This window comes from Juglans microcarpa x Juglans regia, chromosome 4S, assembly GCF_004785595.1.
Source record: "Juglans microcarpa x Juglans regia isolate MS1-56 chromosome 4S, Jm3101_v1.0, whole genome shotgun sequence".
Classification (NCBI taxonomy): domain Eukaryota; kingdom Viridiplantae; phylum Streptophyta; class Magnoliopsida; order Fagales; family Juglandaceae; genus Juglans; species Juglans microcarpa x Juglans regia.
This window is the reverse complement of record NC_054601.1, coordinates 5,012,025-5,031,142: the sequence shown is the minus strand read 5'-3', so window position 1 is coordinate 5,031,142 and position 19,118 is coordinate 5,012,025. Positions and strand designations below refer to the sequence as shown.

The following is a 19,118-nucleotide window of genomic DNA, read 5'->3' as shown; positions in this document are numbered from 1 at the left end:
AATCTCCTTTCAGTGCGTCAATTCTGTCATGATAATAGAGTCTTTTTTGAATTTCACTCTTCTCTGTTCTTTGTGAAGGATTCATGCACCTGGGAGGTTCTTTTTCAGGGCCACGTTGAGGATGGTTTATATGTTTTTCGGACGGATGCAGAGCCCAGTTCCAAGTCTTCCACAGCTTTTCCACATGCTTTTCTTGGTCTTAGAACATCAGCACAACTCTGGCATTCTCGGTTAGGACATCCCTCTCCCCGCACTACCTCCCTCATACTTCGACAGCACAATCTACCACTCAGCTCATCTACTGTGATTCAGCACTGTCCAACTTGTTCCTCTGCCAAGGCTCACACTCAACCTCACCCTCCCTCTCCAACCCGATCATCTTCATCTTTTCAATTACTTTTTTTTTTTTTTTTTTTTTTTTATGTATGGGGTCCAGCTTGAATACTATCTACAAAAGGATCTCGTTATTATCTTTCAATCGTAGATGATTACTCTAAATTCATATGGTTATTTCCTATGCAATTAAAATCAAATGTCACCACCTTGGTTCTTGCTTTTCTTCAACTTGTGCACAATACTTTCTCCAAAAATATTGTTTCCATTCAAACTGATGGAGGAGGTGAATTTAGACCTCTCCAACCCATTTTTCGTTCTCTTAGCATCTCTCACAGACTCACTTGTCCATATTCTCATCAACAAAATGAGAGTGTGGAACACCATCACCGTCACATTATTGAGACGGGTTTGTCTTTACTCTCTCATGCTTCAGTTCCTCACATTTATTGGGCCGAAGCTTTTCAAACCGCTACTTACTTAATTAATCGTATGCCTACTCTAGTTCTTCAAAACAAATCCCCTTATGAACTCTTAATGGGTCATGTTCCTGATTACACATTTCTAAAAGTCTTTGGATGTTCATGCTGGCCAAATTTAAGGCCCTTTAATCATCACAAATTGGACTATCGATCTAAGGAATGTGTATTCATGGGCTACAGCCCCGATCACAAAGGGTATATTTGTTATCATATTCCATCGGCCTGGAATTTTATCTCCAGAGACGTCATCTTTGATGAGTCTAAGTTTCCCTTCTCACACATACTGCCTACGGTTCAGCCTTCTCTTTCAAATCACTTACCACAATTTATTTCCACATTAAGTCAGCCCATTCCCACCCCTGGCTACACTTTAGACATATCTCCTTCTTCTCAATGCCCACATACGAGCCTCATCTCATCTCCTTCTTCTCAAAGCCCACATACGAGCCTCATCTCATTCTCTTCTCCTCCAAGCCCACACACGAGCCCCATACACACATCATCTAGGGTTCGGTCCTCTCATTCCACAAAAACAGATACCCCATCCTCTACCTCATCTCTCGAAAGTTCTCTTCCTGTTGCCACCTTCACTACACAACCAGAGGAACACCTTTCTCCAGGTAATTTTTCATCTTCTTCATCACCTCTTCGCACACACACTATGGTCACACGAGCTCAGAAAAATATCCTCTGTCCAAGACAGCGCACGGATGAGACCATTCCCTGACCTCCTTCCAAACTGACTGCCTTTCACACTTCTCTCCCTTCGTCTTCTAAGCTCTTGTGTGTTTCTGTTCCTAAGGAACTTTCCTCATATACAGAAGCTTCCAAACATCAAGAATGGCGTTCTGCATGGCCTCCGAAATACATGCTCTTCTTCTCAACCAAACTTGGGATCTTGTACCACCATCATCCTCCTATAATCTTCTCGGTTCAAAATGGGTCTTAAAGACTAAACGTTGTGCTGATGGGACCATTGAGAGGCGTAAGGCATGGCTTGTGGCTCAAGGGTTTTATCAACAATAGGGTATAGATTACTCTGAAACGTTTAGTCCAGTAGTAAAACCCACTACTATTCGGCTTCTCCTCTCTTTGGCAGTCTCGTCGAACTAGGCTCTTCACCAACTGGATATACAGAATGCCTTCCTCCACGGGGATCTTGAAGAAGCGGTATATATGAAACAACCGCCCGGATTTGTGAACTCTGATTTTCCTCTTCATGTCCGTAAGTTGAGAAAGTCTATTTATGGTTTAAAACAAGCTCCTAGAGCTTGGTTTGCTAAACTTAGTGATAGATTGCTTTCTCTGGGTTTTCAGTGTTCTAGTGCAGATTCATCTTTGTTTATCATGCGTAACAAGTCTGATTACATTTATATCTTGATATATGTCGATGATATCATTGTAACTGGGTCTAATTCAATGCTTATTTATGAGTTTATCATTGCTCTGGGTGCTTACTTTCCTATTAAAAATCTTGGTCTTTTACATTACTTTCTTGGCATTCAAGTTCACAGAACATCTACTAGTATTTTTCTGTCTCAATCCAAATATATTACTGACTTATTAAAAAGGACAAATATGTCCAACTCTAAGTCAGTATCTACGCCTATGTCCTGTTTAGAGAAGCTTACAACCTTAGATGGTTGTACCTTTGAAGATCCTCAGTGGTATCGGAGTGTTGTAGGTAGTCTTCAGTACCTTACATTTACTCGTCCAGATATTTCCTTTGCTGTGAATCGTGTCTGTCAATACATGCACTGTCCACGTCTTCCTCACTGGACTGCTGTTAAACGAATCTTTATCTTAATCACACTCCTCATCTTGGTTTATGCTTTTCTCCTACTTCTTCCTCTAAATTGACTGCTTTTACTGATGCTGACTGGGCCGGGTGCCCTGATGATAGGAGATTCACTGGAGGTTTCTGTATCTATTTTGGAAATCATTTAGTTTCATGGGGTTCCAAGAAATAACCCACAATTGCTCGATCTTCTACGGAAGCTGAGTATAAATCTGTTGCTAACACTGCTTGTGAGGTTCTTTGGTTGCAGTCACTTTTGAGAGAACTCGGCATTATGCTTTCTGAGCCTCCCACACTTTGGTGCGACAACATAGGTGCTACATACCTATCCATGAATCCAACCATGCATTCCAGGACAAAACATGTTGAGCTAGATTACCACTTTGTACGTGAAAGAGTTGCAACAAAATCTCTCCAAGTTTCATTTGTTTCAAGTAAAGATCAAATTGCGGACATCCTGACAAAACCTCTATCTGCTGCTCGGTTTAATCTTCTTCGATCAAGCCTCACTCTCACAACGGTGCTGGTTGAATCGCGGGGGGATATCAAGGCAGTAGCATCACCACTCTGCAAACCAGAGGAACACCGTAAACCAGAGGCACATTCCAGAAGCTTGGAGAATATTTCTACAGAATCTTCTTGTTATGAAAAATGGTGACTAGGCTACTACATGTCATGTGATGAATGGTCAAGGCATTGTATTCTGTTATGAAGTCTATCTATAAATATTCATTACTGTACAGAGGTCATTGTATTCGAAAATCAATATATTCAAAACACGGTTTTCATTGAAACCTTTTCACAAACATCTGTATTGCTCAAGATCTATTAAATGCTAATGAGGATGAGTACTCCAAGTGCATGCAGCAATGCAGATATCATGATGATCAGTTGGCCCGCCCAGATCAAATCTGCCAATAATTCCACAGCTTTTTTCTACCCCTCGGCCATTTGTTTACCATTTTGTTTTCCTGCTAATTAACTCTTACAGTTAAAATTAATCATGTTGATGAGATTCTAATTCATTAACACGTTACAGTACTTACACGAAGTACCCAATTACTTAGCGAGTACATGCTGGTCATGTTTGCACCGATCAAGTTAGTAGTGCGGACCAGAAATAGAGAAATTAATTGCACATGCTGAAATTTCAATAGTGCATGCATTTAACGTGACATGGTCCATCCACACCAGCCATGATCAGGATCTTGTTAATGCATGCATGGGAAATAGTTAAAATTGAGCATTCGTAGTTAATATTATTTTAATGCAAGCTAGCCCCATGCAACTCCTGGACTGCACAGAAGTTCTAGCTGGATACGCGCGTCTGCGCCCACCACCACATGATTATTATCCTCAACTCTCTGCGAGAGATTTAATCCAAGAATCAGAAGAAAAAGGTGGAATTATATATGGTCTATGCATGTTGTTGTTCCCTCCCCATAATACAATGATCTGGAACTCGCATTTATTCCAAACATTCAAGATTAGGTGCCCCCATTGATAACATGTGCTGCACGAACGTACGTAGCAGCTAGCGTGGCCGGTACAATAAAGTCTGCAAATAGTTACCCCGGATTGCCCTAAATTCTTTGCTGCTGTATGTAGCCTCTCACTTGGATATATTATAGCCTCTCTTAAATACTACGATCACTGTACGTACGTACGTATAATATTATTGGGGTTCAAAGCAATGAAAGCATGCATGCATGCATGGTATCAGTATACAAATTCATGACTAGAATTCTTGATCAGGTGTATATATAATAATAGTTGCTTCGATCAAGGGTGTTTTTCCAAATCCAAAACCACAATTTGAATTCAATTAATGCTATCTAATTGGTGCATTAATTCGTAATAGAATTGCTATCTGCATTGTGGTTCATGTTTTATGGTTCCCCTCAATATGACACGAGTACGTCTCACCCTCTACAAATTTTTCCTTGATCCACCATTTGAACACCACCAATCTAACCAGTGTATTAATTAGGCCTGCTTAGTAGATCAAAACCATTAAAGGGCTTCCTAAATTAAGCAGATTACCTTGGCTAGCTGTGTTTGATGTGTCAATAAATAAGCTTGTAAATATATATATATATATATATATATATGTATTTGTTTATATATATTGTCTCGCGCCCACCAATAAAACTTGCATGAGAAAATGGGAAAAAAACTCAAATACTAAACATACACGATCTGGAGTTGGGTGAACCTGGAATTCTGAAATTAAACTGAAGTTATAGAATTCTGAAACTGGAAAGTAAGAAATTAAACCGATATAATGATGCCTGGAAGAGAACATAAAGGTGGAGGGTAACCAATTAACATGCATGCTTGACCTTGGTGCCTTAAAAAATTACTGACAAATTAAAGGGTTATACCTAACAAACATACCACCTACAGGCTACACACACTTAACTCCCATGCCATATCTCATTCGATCAACAAAAGTGCCTGCCAATTAATCTTGATTCTTGCGTTGTATTCCAAAGCAATTCAGGAGAGCATTAGCCATTAGGGGTTTCAGGTTTGGATTCCCAATGCTTTGAGTTTGACTGCTCTTCGCTCAAACTTGCCACTCCCAAAACCTACCGGGCAGTGTGCCTCACAAGAGAACAGCCCCAGGACCCCACCTACCCTTCACAGGAGGATCTGGTACCCTCAACTTCTTTAGTCCAATTCCAGCGTATATGTCTCTTAAATTGAATGCGTTTTGATACCATAAAAAGAGTAGTTCGTAACAAGCACCTGTTATAACGACCGGCACAAGGACTTCTTGAATAGTTTAAAGTGAAGAATGAAAAATCCCAGCTACTCCCCATTCCCAATTATTCTGTCACACAATAATGCATGGCCTACACGAACCTTATAAAATGAATGAAATGTGCAGATACGTACTATAATCGGCTAGTCCTAATTTTTAATTTTGAGAAATATTTTTCTTTCGGTACTTACATCGTTTCCGATTTGACATCAAATAATTAAAAATTGTATTTTATTATTTTTTACTTACGTAGTGATAATTTGATGCATAGAGAAATATTGTTTGTATAGCGATAGGGATCTATTATTTCTCGGAAGTGTTTATGTAAAGAATAATTAATAGTCCAGATATGGGAAACAAAATTTCACATTATTTGTATACCAATTAATTTCAAGAAAAATGAGATTTATACTCGTGGAGTACACAAATGCCGTATAATCTCTTTAAAAAAAGTGAGTAAATATAGAGATAACATGAAAAAAAATTAATTTTTTAATAATAAATCTCATTTTTTTAAAAAATAATTGCCCAATATTTGACTATATGCAATGGTACTCTAATTTCAATGCGGAAACAAATTTCTAGTCTATTTACTTTAATGGACCCAATTAGCTAGCTACGTACACCACATGCAACCCATATAAAGAATAAGGCCTTGTTGATAGTGTGGAATCTTAATAAAATAATTTGTGAATGATAAAATAGTTTGAATTAATATTTTTTATAAAAAATTTAAAAAGAAGAGAGAAAATTTTAAATAAAAAAAATAAAAAGTTCAAATATTATCTAAATATAATTTTTGTTTTAAAATTTTATAAAATTAAATTATTTTATGTGTTTTGTTTAAAAGATTGAAAAAATTGTAATGACTAGATTAAAGGAATGAAAATTAAAAATTAAAAAAATATTTATATTTATGTTATTTGAATATTGAGAGGAGAGGATACCTTATGAGGCTTTTGCCATTCAATCCAGGCCTAATATATTCAACCAGCTCAAACCACCAAAGCTTTTTCATAGGGATAGTAATACGCTTACTATTCTATTACTATCCATCTAGTACTCAAATGTATTTTAAGTATTTTTTTTTTATCATTTTTAAGTATTTTTTTAACATTCCTAATCACTAAGAAAAAATTAAAAAAAATATATAATTTTACTAATAATCACTTCCTTACTAATTAAGTACAATTAAAAATTAAAAAAAAAATCAAATATAAAAAGAGTAGTAAATGAATAATAATAGAATAGTAACCCTATCATTATTCTTTTCATAATCCCCAAATAACATGTTGCTTTATGTATGAGATCTCAATTAGTGCCTCAAAAGAATAATGTTCGAAAACTATTGTACAAGCTTACAGTATACAAATCTGATGAATTTAGTTCCACCGCGTACACAAATTTCTGTTGGGATGTAGCATCCATGTGATTTAGGATTAAATCAAGTAATAAAATTAATGTTGCAACATCTTTGCCTTTTAAACCTCTTCATCACCCACGTTGACTGCAAAGTGGCCAAGATTTCTACCCTGTACGTACGCCAGAAAATGAGATTAATGAACAAGGCATTAAGATCATAAATTATGAGCATATTCGGTTGCAGTGTGAGTAAACATGCCAACACCTGCTGTATATACTTCTTACCATCACAAACCGGGCTTGCAATCTTAAACAATATGACAAATGAGATGGCAAATCTTAAATATAATAAATCCTTTCCATGGAAATTGAACAACTCGTTTCAGGTTCGCCATGCACGCGGGCTAATGTGACATACACAGATTCATCATGCTCAAACACACAGATTTTGTCATCATCCAATTCTAAAAAAAAAATAAAAATAAGGATGTGCTCTCTGAATGCGGTAGGTTGTACTTGATTAATCATATGCGAACTGGTTGAGAGCATTTTTTTTAATATATAGATATCCATACCTTAAACATTAGTCCTCCTTCAGTACTGAAACAGATAATAACACCAATCCAAATCAAGTCCATTTAGATTCTGCCTCAAATTTCTATCAATTGGATATATTGGACTTTAAATTCCACTAATATATGACCAACTTTAAAAGCCCTCAGTTATCCATAGACTTGATTCAAGCTAGGATTTCCAGGGAATGCAACTTGTCCAGGCAAATTCAGCAATCCAAATCAAAAGCTGGCACGAGCTCCCCCACCCCCCGTGCAGGCCCTGCACCTCCACGAGATGAATAGAAAGAAGGAAAGAGGAAAGAAGTAAAAGGACAAATATAAATGGTAACTAGAACTACAAATCCTAACCATGTTTTAAAGGCTGAATATGGTGAAAATCAAGTACATCAACACATCCTATCTTAGATGAGATAAAAAAATATAATGTGTACTACAAAACCCAACCAAACCAAGTTCTCAGAATACTAGTTGCAGGTGTGTAAGGAAGCATTTACGTATTTTTCATAAAGGAAAAAACCACCTCAGATAACATTCGCTGCTTGTTAAGCAGCTGGGTCCTAGCCTTGTTGAGAACTGAATTCGGTGACCTATACATCCTCTGTAGAGGCATGAAAAAATAAAATGAACCACATAATATGTGAACTAACAAATTCAAAACGATGCCTATTATTTCAGATATAGGCCAAAGCAATGGGATATGTGCAACTATAAGAAACCAACACCAATGGAACCAACCTTTTCTGCACTAGATATACGATGTTCATCATCTAGAAAATACTTCTTCGGTGTGAACCCGAATACATCGTGAAGGAACTCATTTTCCTGTATTTTTTTCCTTGATCACTCAGCCAGAAAAAGGAAATCAAACAAGATAGAATATCCAGGATACCAACCTGCATATGCTTAACGAAGCCTCCCCCAAGAAAACGCTTCAAAAAATTCAACTGTTATAATTGAAATTAGACAAACACTCAAAAGTTGGCGAAATTCACAAAACCAGGAATACAAGATAAGTGGCAGGTAGTAGAAAACCTGTATCAGTTCAGACCATGATGATGTCTGTAATGATTCTCCACCAATCTTCACTGTTATCTCAGGACAATAACCATACTGATACAATAAGTAATAACATAGTTAGTTCCCAAGTCCCAACTGCAATCAGGCATCAATGTTTGTAAAGTACCTCAAAAAAATCCAAAATATCCCGAAACAACTTCCGCTGGCTGTTAAGATCTTTCTTAGCAGAACCTCTACCACCTGCCTCAGCAGAAAGGTTTCTAACTTGATTTATGATTTTCCCTTTAGTCCTTGTATATGTGTAAACCCTTCCTGAGGTTTGGTTCCATCTTGAGTCAAGCCATCACTTGAACCTTTAGCTTCACCACAAAACTTCTCCACACTTCCTATCTCAAAAATTAGAGCAAGAGCTTCACCAGTAGCAATACGTACAGACCGATCATCCTTGTCCAACAGACTTGATAAATACGATATCGACCTGCACCATTACCTAAAGATGTAAATAATTCCTTAATTATATTCTGGGCAACCAAAAGTTTTTGGTTTGTGGGCAAAATAGCATATAGACCATGCAGATGCCATCTCCCTCAAGTCTCGTGCATAGTTAGGTGCCCTTGTAAAGCACCAAGCACCAGATGGTGTAGGTGTATAGTGGGCTTGTAGTGCTCGTAAGAAGTTTCCAGGCAGAAAGAATTGCTCTCAGTAGGCCTGTAAGGATTTCGGTCTGGACCGAATGGTTCTGGTCGGTCCAGACTGGACCGATGAGACCGAAAGTTTCGGTCTTCCCTTTACAAAATTTTCAGTTCTTGGTCCGGTCCAGGGGTGGGGTTTTTCCACCCCGGACCGGACCGGACCAACCGAATATAATATACATATTTTAAAATATTTTTATATATATTATTTTATATAACGATTGTCTAATTAATTATGTAATTTTCATCTAACTTATTACCATTGACAATATAAAATGTTGAATAAGCAATTACTAATATGCTATCAATTAACTAATGTATTATATCAATTAACTAACCTAAATCGTTAACTAATTACTAATATCTACATATAATTAAAGTTATTAGATAATTTTTTTGTAAAATACCCAAGTTATTAGATAAATCACCATTTGGTATTGGGTTGGCCGACTGGACCGGATGGTTCCGGTCCATATGGGAGTTTGGTCCAGTCAAAGGTAGGAAATCCTGGACCGAAGGGGTTCAGTTCGTCCCAAAAACCCCTATGGACCGACCGGACTAGTCCGAATTCACCCCTAGCTATCAGCTAAAAGAAAAGGAGGGCAAAGAAAAATAGCGTGTTGGGCTGGAATCAACAACTCACTCTTGCCAATGCATGGTATTTAGACTAAATCCATCCATGGTGGTCAAAAGAAAGGACCAAGCAGACACCACTGTAGATATGATAGCTGCGAGGGTTTAAACACAACCACCTAAAATATGAAACAACATTAATTCATATAAAAAAATAAAGATCCAGCACAACAAAATAAATGATAAACATGAATAAATTCTTATTTCAAGTTTTGATAGGAAAAAAAAAAAAAACATGTTTCAAGTAATCAAGCCCTTAGAATCCAACTAGACTAACTGGTTTATTGTAATTTCTTACGGGGAGGAATAGGAGAGAAAAATAAGTTTCATTCGGTTAGTTGGAACAAGGTTTATCAACCAGTTTCTTGTGAAGGATAAGGGGTGAGAAATTTGAGGTTGTTTAATAAAGCAATCCTTGGAAAATGGCTTTGGAGATATCATGAAGAGAGAGAAGCTTTATGGAAGAATGTTGTACCTGTTAAATATGGGAGTGGGTGGGGGGATAGGTGTTCTAATGAAGTTAGAGAAGCGTATGAGACGAGTTTATGGAAGTTTATTAGGAAATGTTGGGGGAGTTTTCTAAACATATTAAATTTAAGGTGAGGGAAGGAAAGAGGATTCTCTTTTGGCATGACATCTGGTGTGGGGAATCAGCTCTTAAATGGGATTTTCCATCTCTTTACAGGATTGCAAGGGATCAAACTGTTGCCGTGGCAGATTATCTTCATTGTATGGATAATAATATTCTATGGAATGTTGACTTTCTTAGAGATGCAAATGATTGGGAAGTGAATGTTGTTTCGGATTTCTTGGGAAGAATTTATAATTCAAAAGTGATGCAGGGAAGAAAGGATAGGTTATTGTGGATCATGCTGGAAATTTCAGGTTTTCAATAAGTTCTTTTTATAAGGTGCTCAATTGTCATTATGGCTGTGTATTCCCCTGGAAAAGCATTTGGAGGATGAAGGTACCTACTAAGGTGGCGTTCTTCAGTTGAGTGGTTGCTCTAGGGAAAGTATTGACCACGGATAACCTTAGAAATCGTGGTTTGTGTATAGTTGATTGGTGTGTCATGTGCAAGATGGATGGTGAATCTGTAAATCATCTTTTTTAACATTGTGAGGTGGCAAAGTCTTTGTGGAATGAGGTTATTGGTCAGACATTTATATTGGGTGATGCCTAAGGAGGTTGTGGATCTTCTTGCTTGCTGGCGTGGTTTTGAGGCAAGGAAATGTGTTGCTGCCAGATAGAGAATAATTCCTGTGTGTTTAATGTGGTGTTTATGGCTGGAAAGGAATGGGAGATGTTTTGAAGACACAGTGTTCTTTTGAAGATCTTCGTAATGTACTGAATCTGTTTGTGTCTTAGTTTCCTGCTTTCTAGAGTGTAGTAGGTATTTCCTTTATATACATCATGTATACTTGGACTGTGCCTATTCTTGGCAATAAAATTCTTATTAAATACAAAAAAAAAAAAAAAAAAAAAACTGCTCAAATCATTGGTATTAAAAAAAGCATGCCAAGTCAAAATTGGCACGATCAGACATCCCCAAAACTAAATACATTGAGCACAAATACGTACATTTGAACTCAATTTCGGATTAACCACTTGCCACATTATCTGCATTGACCTTTCTGTTTCCTCAGTGCCATTTTCACCAACAAAAGTGATTATGGCCAAGCACTCCAGCAACTACAATTACAATTCATGGAATGCAGAAAACAACAGGCTGAGTATCAATATCCTACTGACAATCCAGGTGTAACCGGACATTTTTTTTTATCGATTGTAAAAGAACATAAATTCAATAGAATTTAGAAAACATCCCATACCGAGGATATCTTTGATGAATCTGACCGAGATTTAAGAGCCCGTGAAAAAGGAGTGATCGAATCTTCTAAAATTTCGTGTGCATCATCCCCAGAGCCAACAGTCAAGGCCAACAATCCTACAAACGTTTATTATAATATTGAAATTGTAATTTGATTTGGGAGAAAATGCAATCAAGTCAACACAAAAAATTAAGCGACTGACCAATGGCATGGGAAGCTAAAGATATCTCTTTAGATGACCCAAGTTTAATGGAATTCAAACACTGATGCAGTAAGGTAGCAAATCTGAAGAACAACATGAGATTGTGAGAATCCACAAAATACACATAAGAATAGATTTCTTGAATGTCTGAATATATACATATGTGGAGCACCAAATAGAGACAATAAAAAAGGAAATGGACGTACAATATGAAACTTCACTTATATCTCTCAACTAACAAAAGATTTTTTGCAAATATGGCACACGGGTGACATCAGAGTTTCTTTAAGATAGTTGCATGGTTTTAGTATGATAAATCAACTAAATGAATCTCAGTACAAGGTGGTTGTAATTAATAATGGCATAAAACTTAACAAAGGAAACAGTGAACCCTTTGCTATAATAATCAGACAGCCTTATTACTGAACCCCGCCCTCTGCCAGGCACAAAAAAAAGAAGAAGAAGAAGCTCCTCTCCCTGTGTTTCTAGTTCATCATGCCCTAACCACCCTAAAAAGGGACAACAAAGAAGCAAAACTAAAAGAGAGAGAAAAAGGCTCGTACTTCTTTTCCAGAAACCCGTGCTGCAAGCTGCTATTAAAAGCATCAATAATTGATGCCAGAGCTCTCTCCCTTGTGGAACCCCTTTGCCAATAACAACAAAATAAGGAAAAAAAAAAACTATTTTTAGCATAATTCATGGTCCCAAAAATATAACCAGCAAAAAACGAAAATTTTTAAAGAAACCGATATAATTTCCTCATAAAGTTGCAAACTTAACGAGAAACAAGTCTCCCAATATCTAAGTTTAGATACTTCAACACAAATAAATCCCACTCATTAACAAAAAGAAATTCAACCGAAACGAAAATACACCTCTTTTCATATAGAGCATCTAAAGCTTGTTCCAGTAAACTATCTTTATGTAATTGGACTTCTTCAGTGCCCCATACGGACATTTGATCCGACGAACTCACGCTACTACTATCATCATCGCTCTCCAAAATCGCAGCATTTTTACGCTGAGAATTGCCTGAGATTTGCAATAACATCAACAACCAATATTGAAATACTGCATATCTCACATTGTTCACGCGAGAATTTAAGCAAACAAAATACCAATTAAATATACCAGAAGTGGAATGTAATAATAGCTATTTTTTCCTTCTCAATTTCAGATAACAGCCAAGTCAATCAGAAACCCTAAGATCAATTTAAACGGGAAAAAGACAAAAAAAAAAAAAAAACGAAAGAAAGAGAGGCATACGCTTTCCCATCGGTAATTGCTCCTCCTCCTCTTATCGTCAGAAAGAGCTACAAGGTTGATTGAGAATCAGAGGACGGGAGGGCTTTGAAAATATGAGCTCGACCGAATTGAACCGAATAGAAATCGGTGATTGTAAGGAAGAATGAGCCATTAAAAATTGGACGGGTAGGGTGCACAAACAAAAATCTCTCGGTGAGAGAAATCGGTGAATTATAGTAAGGAAAAGGAACAAATTTCTTTCTTTATTTATTTGTTTTTTAAAACTGCGGGGTTGAGACTTGAGAGGTGAGCGGTGCCACACCTTGTGTGGTGTGGAATATTCGGCGAGATTCTGTTACAGGCGGTAATTGAGGTCATTTCGTGGCACCTTTGGACCGTCAAATTGGTCCCTTTAAAATTAAAAACTAATCATAATTTCACGAGTATATCTATTTCATAATCAAATAATTATATAATTTGCGTGAAATTATGGTGATTTATTTTTATGAAATATATTTACAACAAAAATTAGAATTTTAAATCTTCATTTTGGTTATTCTAATTATACCGATCAATGTAATATATTTAAATATCTAAATAAAAAAATTATTTAAAATGTACGAATTTGACAATAAAAACTAGAAAATATACCAATTGCTCCCTTTAGCAGATTGCCTGATTCCAGCATCAGGCCAATCTACCAAGGAAGCTGTTAAGTAGAAGGGAGGTAGAAGATAAGGCTATTTGGGGGTATACCAAGGATTGCAAGTTTTCTGTCAGAAGTGCTTACCACCTGGAATTAATATGGACAAAACAACATGAGGGAGAGTCATCAACTTATCAGGAACAGAAGGGTTTGTGGCAGAGGTTGTGGAAGTTGAATGTTGCTGGCTCAACAAAACAGTTTCAATGGAGAGCGTTGCAAGACATTCTGCCTACAAAACAAATGCTATTTAAGAAGAGAATTACTGAATATGAAATATGCACGATATTCTGCTGTAAGGAGGTTGAATCCATAAGTCGTGGTGTGGTCTTGTACTGCAACTATTGAAGTGTGGGCAGAAAGGAAGAACCTAGTTCCTAGTTCAGAAGTACTGGAGTAGCAGTGACATGGATTTTGTACAACTGTGGGAGAACATGCAGGACAGGTTCAACCAAGAGAAGTTAGAAGAGATTGCAGTAATTTTCAGAGGACTGTGGCATAGAAGAAATAAGTACATTTTTTAAAACAAGTTTGAAAGTCCTTGTCTAATCTTGAAGATTTTTTAGATGCTCAACAAATGAATAAAAGGGAGCAGGAACATGGGGGCATAAATAAAGAAATAAAGAGATGGAAACCTCCTGTAGATGGGTACACGAAAGTCAACTTTGATACACGTATGGATAGGGCAAAGAGAGAATTGGGGATTGGTGTAATTGCTAGAAATAGTGTGGGTCAGATTCTATTTTCTTCATGCACGTCTTTCCTTTATTGGCCAGTCTTTTCTAGCAGGAATCTATGCTTTGTGAAAAGCAATGAAAATATGTACTGATCTAGAGATTAAAGATGTAATGTTTGAAGGAGATGCAAAGAGTGTGATACAAACAATTAAAGAATGCAAGACTGATTGGACATGGACAGGGCAACTATGGGCAGATTTAAAACAGATCATATCCTCAAGAACAGATTGGCAAGCTGATTTCATCTATCGTGAAGGAAATGGAGCAACACATGCATTAGCACATATGGCTCTACGAATGGATGGGGAGCATATATGGATGGAAGAGGGATCGGATGACATTAATGCTATTGTACTGAAGGAAATGGAATGTAACGTGTGAAATGGAGTGTATGGAGTGATATGGATTGTTTGTAAATTTTTGGTACAAATGAATGGAGAAGTAGTATGGTTTTTATATATTAAAAAAAAAAAAAAAAAAAGAGATTGGCCTGATCTTCAATGAAATGTAGTTGACAATGTATTTACTAATTTGGGTCTTTATGAGATTTAAGGATATTATAACTAGCAAGTCATAATGGAAATTCCCAATCATGTCAGCCAATATTCAACATATATATATATATATATATATATTTACAGGAATGAATGCTATAGCTATTGTATTTATAATTGATCAATTAATTAATTCATATACAATTTGCCTGAGAAGTGATTGAGTGCATGGATGGAGGGGTTTCGAAGATCAGGGAGCTGGCCTGGGTTAGCTCATGTCATGGGGTGGCCTGTTGTCAAATCCATATATAGCCACAAATAAAACTCTATGCGCGCGCCGTTGACAAATGTTTTTCAATCTTTATCATCATCGACGAGTGGTACTTTACTATATATGTAATATTAGAGAATATTTGATCCCCATGCATGGAATGGATCGAAAACAGCAGTCAACATATTTATTTATTCGTAGCTATTGTGTTGATCATATGTTTATAATCATGTACATCATGAATCCGATCGAGTCAGGCTTTAAGATATCATCGAGGGTATCGATCGGTATCAAGTTCTTAACCACATGTACATGCAATTCAAATCATATGAGTTTTGGAGAGGACCATCTGCTTCAATTTAGTGTTTAATTTGCTAAAATAGATCAAGAAATTACAGGCTTATAAGACATTATATATATATATATATATAAATCTTACAAAATGAGGATAATTCTCCTGGTGATTATAAATCGAATTAGATGGTGTACTTTATATATATATATATATATATATATATATATTCTTTGATCTTCTAGTTTGTTATGATATGACTATATATATATATATATATATAATATTAGAACATAAATGATACACAAAAGCATAATATATCCTTAATTAAAGGCATAGGTCATCAGGTGGAGAAATCTTCTGGTAATTGAGACCAATATCCATTCCATTGTAAGCGATGGGAGCAAACATCCACAGATCATCGGAGCTTAAAAGCTACAAATTAGACAGTCAGGAAATTAAAGCTCATGTTAATGTCAATACGTTTTGAGTAATAAGAAATTGAATTTATTTTCATTTTTCATTTTTTGTGTGGAAAAGTTAACATCCTAAGCATTAACGTTTGCTCTTATAATTAATTACGTACCTTGATTTGGAGCTGCAAAAACTTAACATAATTGACTGCCTCTTCGAGCATTGTGCTGATATCAACCTGTCAATTAAATCCCATCCATCCATAGATATGAATTTAGTGTTTAATTCGACAACCTTAATTCGGATCTTAAAGATCAGATACGTATATGAAAGATTATTACGTACTCACCTTCGTTCCATTGGGGACCAGATTCTGTAAGACTCTCAATCGCTCATTTATCCTTTCCCTTCTTTTCTGCAATGGTTAATAGAAGATGAATAAAAAAAAACTTGGTTTAAACGACAACATATATGTGCATTACATTCAGAAGTACGTTTTCTATCTGTGGCATCAGAAGTTCTTTTACCCTTGCGTAGAGGCTTTGTGGATCTGTTGCAGACCCTCTACTGGCTCTCGTCTTCCCGCCACTCAAGTTGAGAGGTGCAGAGGCTTTGGAGTCTGAGGTTGCTCCTGCATTAGTCTCCTGGGAAGCATGATCTTCTGAGTTGTAACTAGTAGAGCTCTGTCCATCACGTCCAGCATTACTCTCTTCTTCATGAGAACTATTTGAGAGCTTCTGCTTCTTCTTTGACTGTTCATTCTTCTTACTCTTTTGTACCTGCGCGCAATTAGAAACCAGAAATAAACTATATGTTCAAGAGAAATCCCCTCCAGTACTAGTACTAGAATACAGAATCATGACTTTATCTCGTTTTCTGGTACTTACATCTCTTGAAACCCGAGGTACTTTCTTCCTTGCATTCTGATAAGATGACTGGGAGTCAGTTTTTTCTTCAGCCTTTCTGTGAGATTCTTGCGTATCAAACTTCCTTTTGGGCAGCAACTCCTTCCCAGAAATAGCAACTTCTGCTGGACTGCCATCATCTAATTTATCCGTTCCGTTAAGGCTAATATCTTCATAATCATTGATACCGACCGTCTCGGCCATTCCAGCACCAGGAAACACAGGCACAAAAGAGCCCACATTTTTCTCATCCATCATACAAATATTAAAGAACATATCGTTTGCTACCGGTAAATGGTTAGCATCAGTACTAAAGTAGTTCTCATGGCTAGAATCAGTGGCAATAAAGATATTGCTGCTACTACAACTTTTACCATTACTACTCTCTTGAGAAAAAAAGTCCAAATTGGGGTTAAGACTCTCTAGAGTATAATGTAAACTATCACTAACTGATCCGGTCATGCTCGTGTTAGACTCAGAAGTGGGGCAAAAAGATGACGGGGCTCGAGCGTTCAAATCCTCATCATGCTCGAGCAGAAATGAGCAATACTGACCAAGAAATTGTGGTGTGAAATCAAGCTCTTGATCAGTGGAGAACATCTTGCTAAAGGAATCCCAAGATTCTCCATCAGGAAAGGCTCCAATAGGCTCCATTTTTTTCCTAACACCTGGGAACCTGTGGAGAAAGAATCGCGTATTCTTCTGCTTGTTTAGTTCTAGTGCTAGAAGCTAGCTCAAATGTGTTTGGAACAGCGAAGATCCTGGAGACAATATTTATACCCGACCCCCCCATATAACATGATAGTAGGGAATGATAATTTCATTTTCATAGCGCATATTTAATTAATAATCATTGTTCATGGGTAGGTTCTAATTCCATGTATAACTAATCTTGGGAGTCTTCGGTGGGACCGATACCAGGCCAAGGACAACTCAGAAGAGGCCCAAGTTCATGCAATGGCTGCAATTAAATATTTCAGAGCTTTAATGGCCTTTTAAACACAGTTATGGCTTGCTAAAACTGCCATAGAATAACAGAAAAAGGGTCAAAAAGCAAGCATTGAGAGGCGACTAACTAGTTAAATGGGTCCCTAAACGGGCATTTAGTAAGGTGACATGACTCATGAGAGTAATTAATAGCCATAGCCTGCGTGAAGCAAAGACTCGAGCATTTGATATGGTGATCAGAACGTGGAAGTAGTTTTCTTGAATAGAATAATTACAGAGGGAATTTGGTTGGCATATTAAACAAAACTCAGCAAATGGACGGCCTATATCGTGGGAATGAGTATGACAAATATATATTCTATAGAAGTACGACTGAAAGCCAGACAAGGTCACCGCATAGCTCGTTCCTTGTCTCCTCAATGGATTGAACCTCGCTAGCTAGCTAACTGCAGTTTTCCTTCGGCCCAAGTCGCATGCAGTCATCTTTATAATTAAGCAGTACTTGAACTGAGTTATTCATATATATACACCTGTAATAATACGATCTACAATAATCTAGGTTTTCATCAGGATTCAGGGCACCTGGGCTGGTGATCCTTAATTAGCAGCATCATAAATTCTTCTTGATCTAAAATGTGAAAGATGAACAGATCATATATATATATATATATATATATATATATGTATGTGTGTGTGTGTGTGAAGTGAACCCTATAATAATTATTACATATTTAATGTAGTCTAATAACTTTGCTTAGATAATAATAAATTAATGTTATAAGGATCATAAGTTATTGAAAAGTACAGCATAACATTAATGCATGTGATCTTGAGTAATTGACGAGCGTGTTGGAACATACCCCGGCCTATCATTTGCTCTCAAGTTTTTCTTTTGTTTCTTTCTAATTATATGTTTTTCTGGACCAGAATGGTGTTGACATACGAATAAATTAAAAACGAGGACATGACATTCCCTTTTATAGTAGCTAGCTATAGCTATACTATTCAATGTACTCATGTACATCATTAGTTAGCTAGGCATAAGGAGATATGAAACAGGGAAATGATAACAAACACCTTATCATTTACTACTTCTTTACTACTCAAATTTTTTTTTCCCGTTTTGCTATTTAAATCTTGAATAAAAATCTCAAAACATGCATAACCTTTTTACATAATCTAAGAGAAAATAAATTTAATCAACTCAATCAACTAACGTATATAATCATATAATTTAATTAAAAATAAATTTAATTTTATAAAAATTGATTCAAAGAGCAAAAGAAGATCAATTTTTATAAAATTGAATTTATTTTTAATTAAATTACATAATTACGTTAGTTAGTTAAATTTATTTTCTGCTAGATTATACAAGAAAGTCATATTCTGAGATTTTTAGTCTAAATTTAAATAGTA

At 36.4% G+C, this 19,118-nt stretch overlaps 1 protein-coding gene and 1 pseudogene across 1 annotated transcript; both read right to left on the bottom strand.

The window, feature by feature from the left end:
• Positions 1–6,659: 6,659 nt before the first annotated feature.
• On the bottom strand, positions 6,660–13,221 carry LOC121262949 (annotated as a pseudogene).
• A 2,541-nt stretch (positions 13,222–15,762) lies between these two features.
• On the bottom strand, positions 15,763–17,408 carry LOC121262745 (transcription factor bHLH84-like). Its single transcript, XM_041165336.1, has 5 exons — positions 16,737–17,408; positions 16,377–16,628; positions 16,199–16,264; positions 16,022–16,087; positions 15,763–15,870 (listed from the first exon to the last, which is right to left on the bottom strand). The coding sequence occupies exons 1-5, from the start codon at positions 17,406–17,408 to the stop codon at positions 15,763–15,765; spliced, it is 1,164 nt and encodes a 387-aa protein (XP_041021270.1).
• Between the last annotated feature and the right edge of the window lie 1,710 nt (positions 17,409–19,118).

Excerpts from the sequence above, each read along its gene's own strand:
- LOC121262745 (XM_041165336.1), bottom strand. The coding sequence starts at position 17,408 with ATGGAGCCTATTGGAGCCTTTCCTGATGGAGAATCTTGGGATTCCTTT. Across the intron at positions 16,629-16,736 it reads TACCTCGGGTTTCAAGAGAT|GTACAAAAGAGTAAGAAGAA; the intron begins GTAAGTACCAGA and ends AATTGCGCGCAG. Across the intron at positions 15,871-16,021 it reads TTTTGCAGCTCCAAATCAAG|CTTTTAAGCTCCGATGATCT; the intron begins GTACGTAATTAA and ends TCTAATTTGTAG.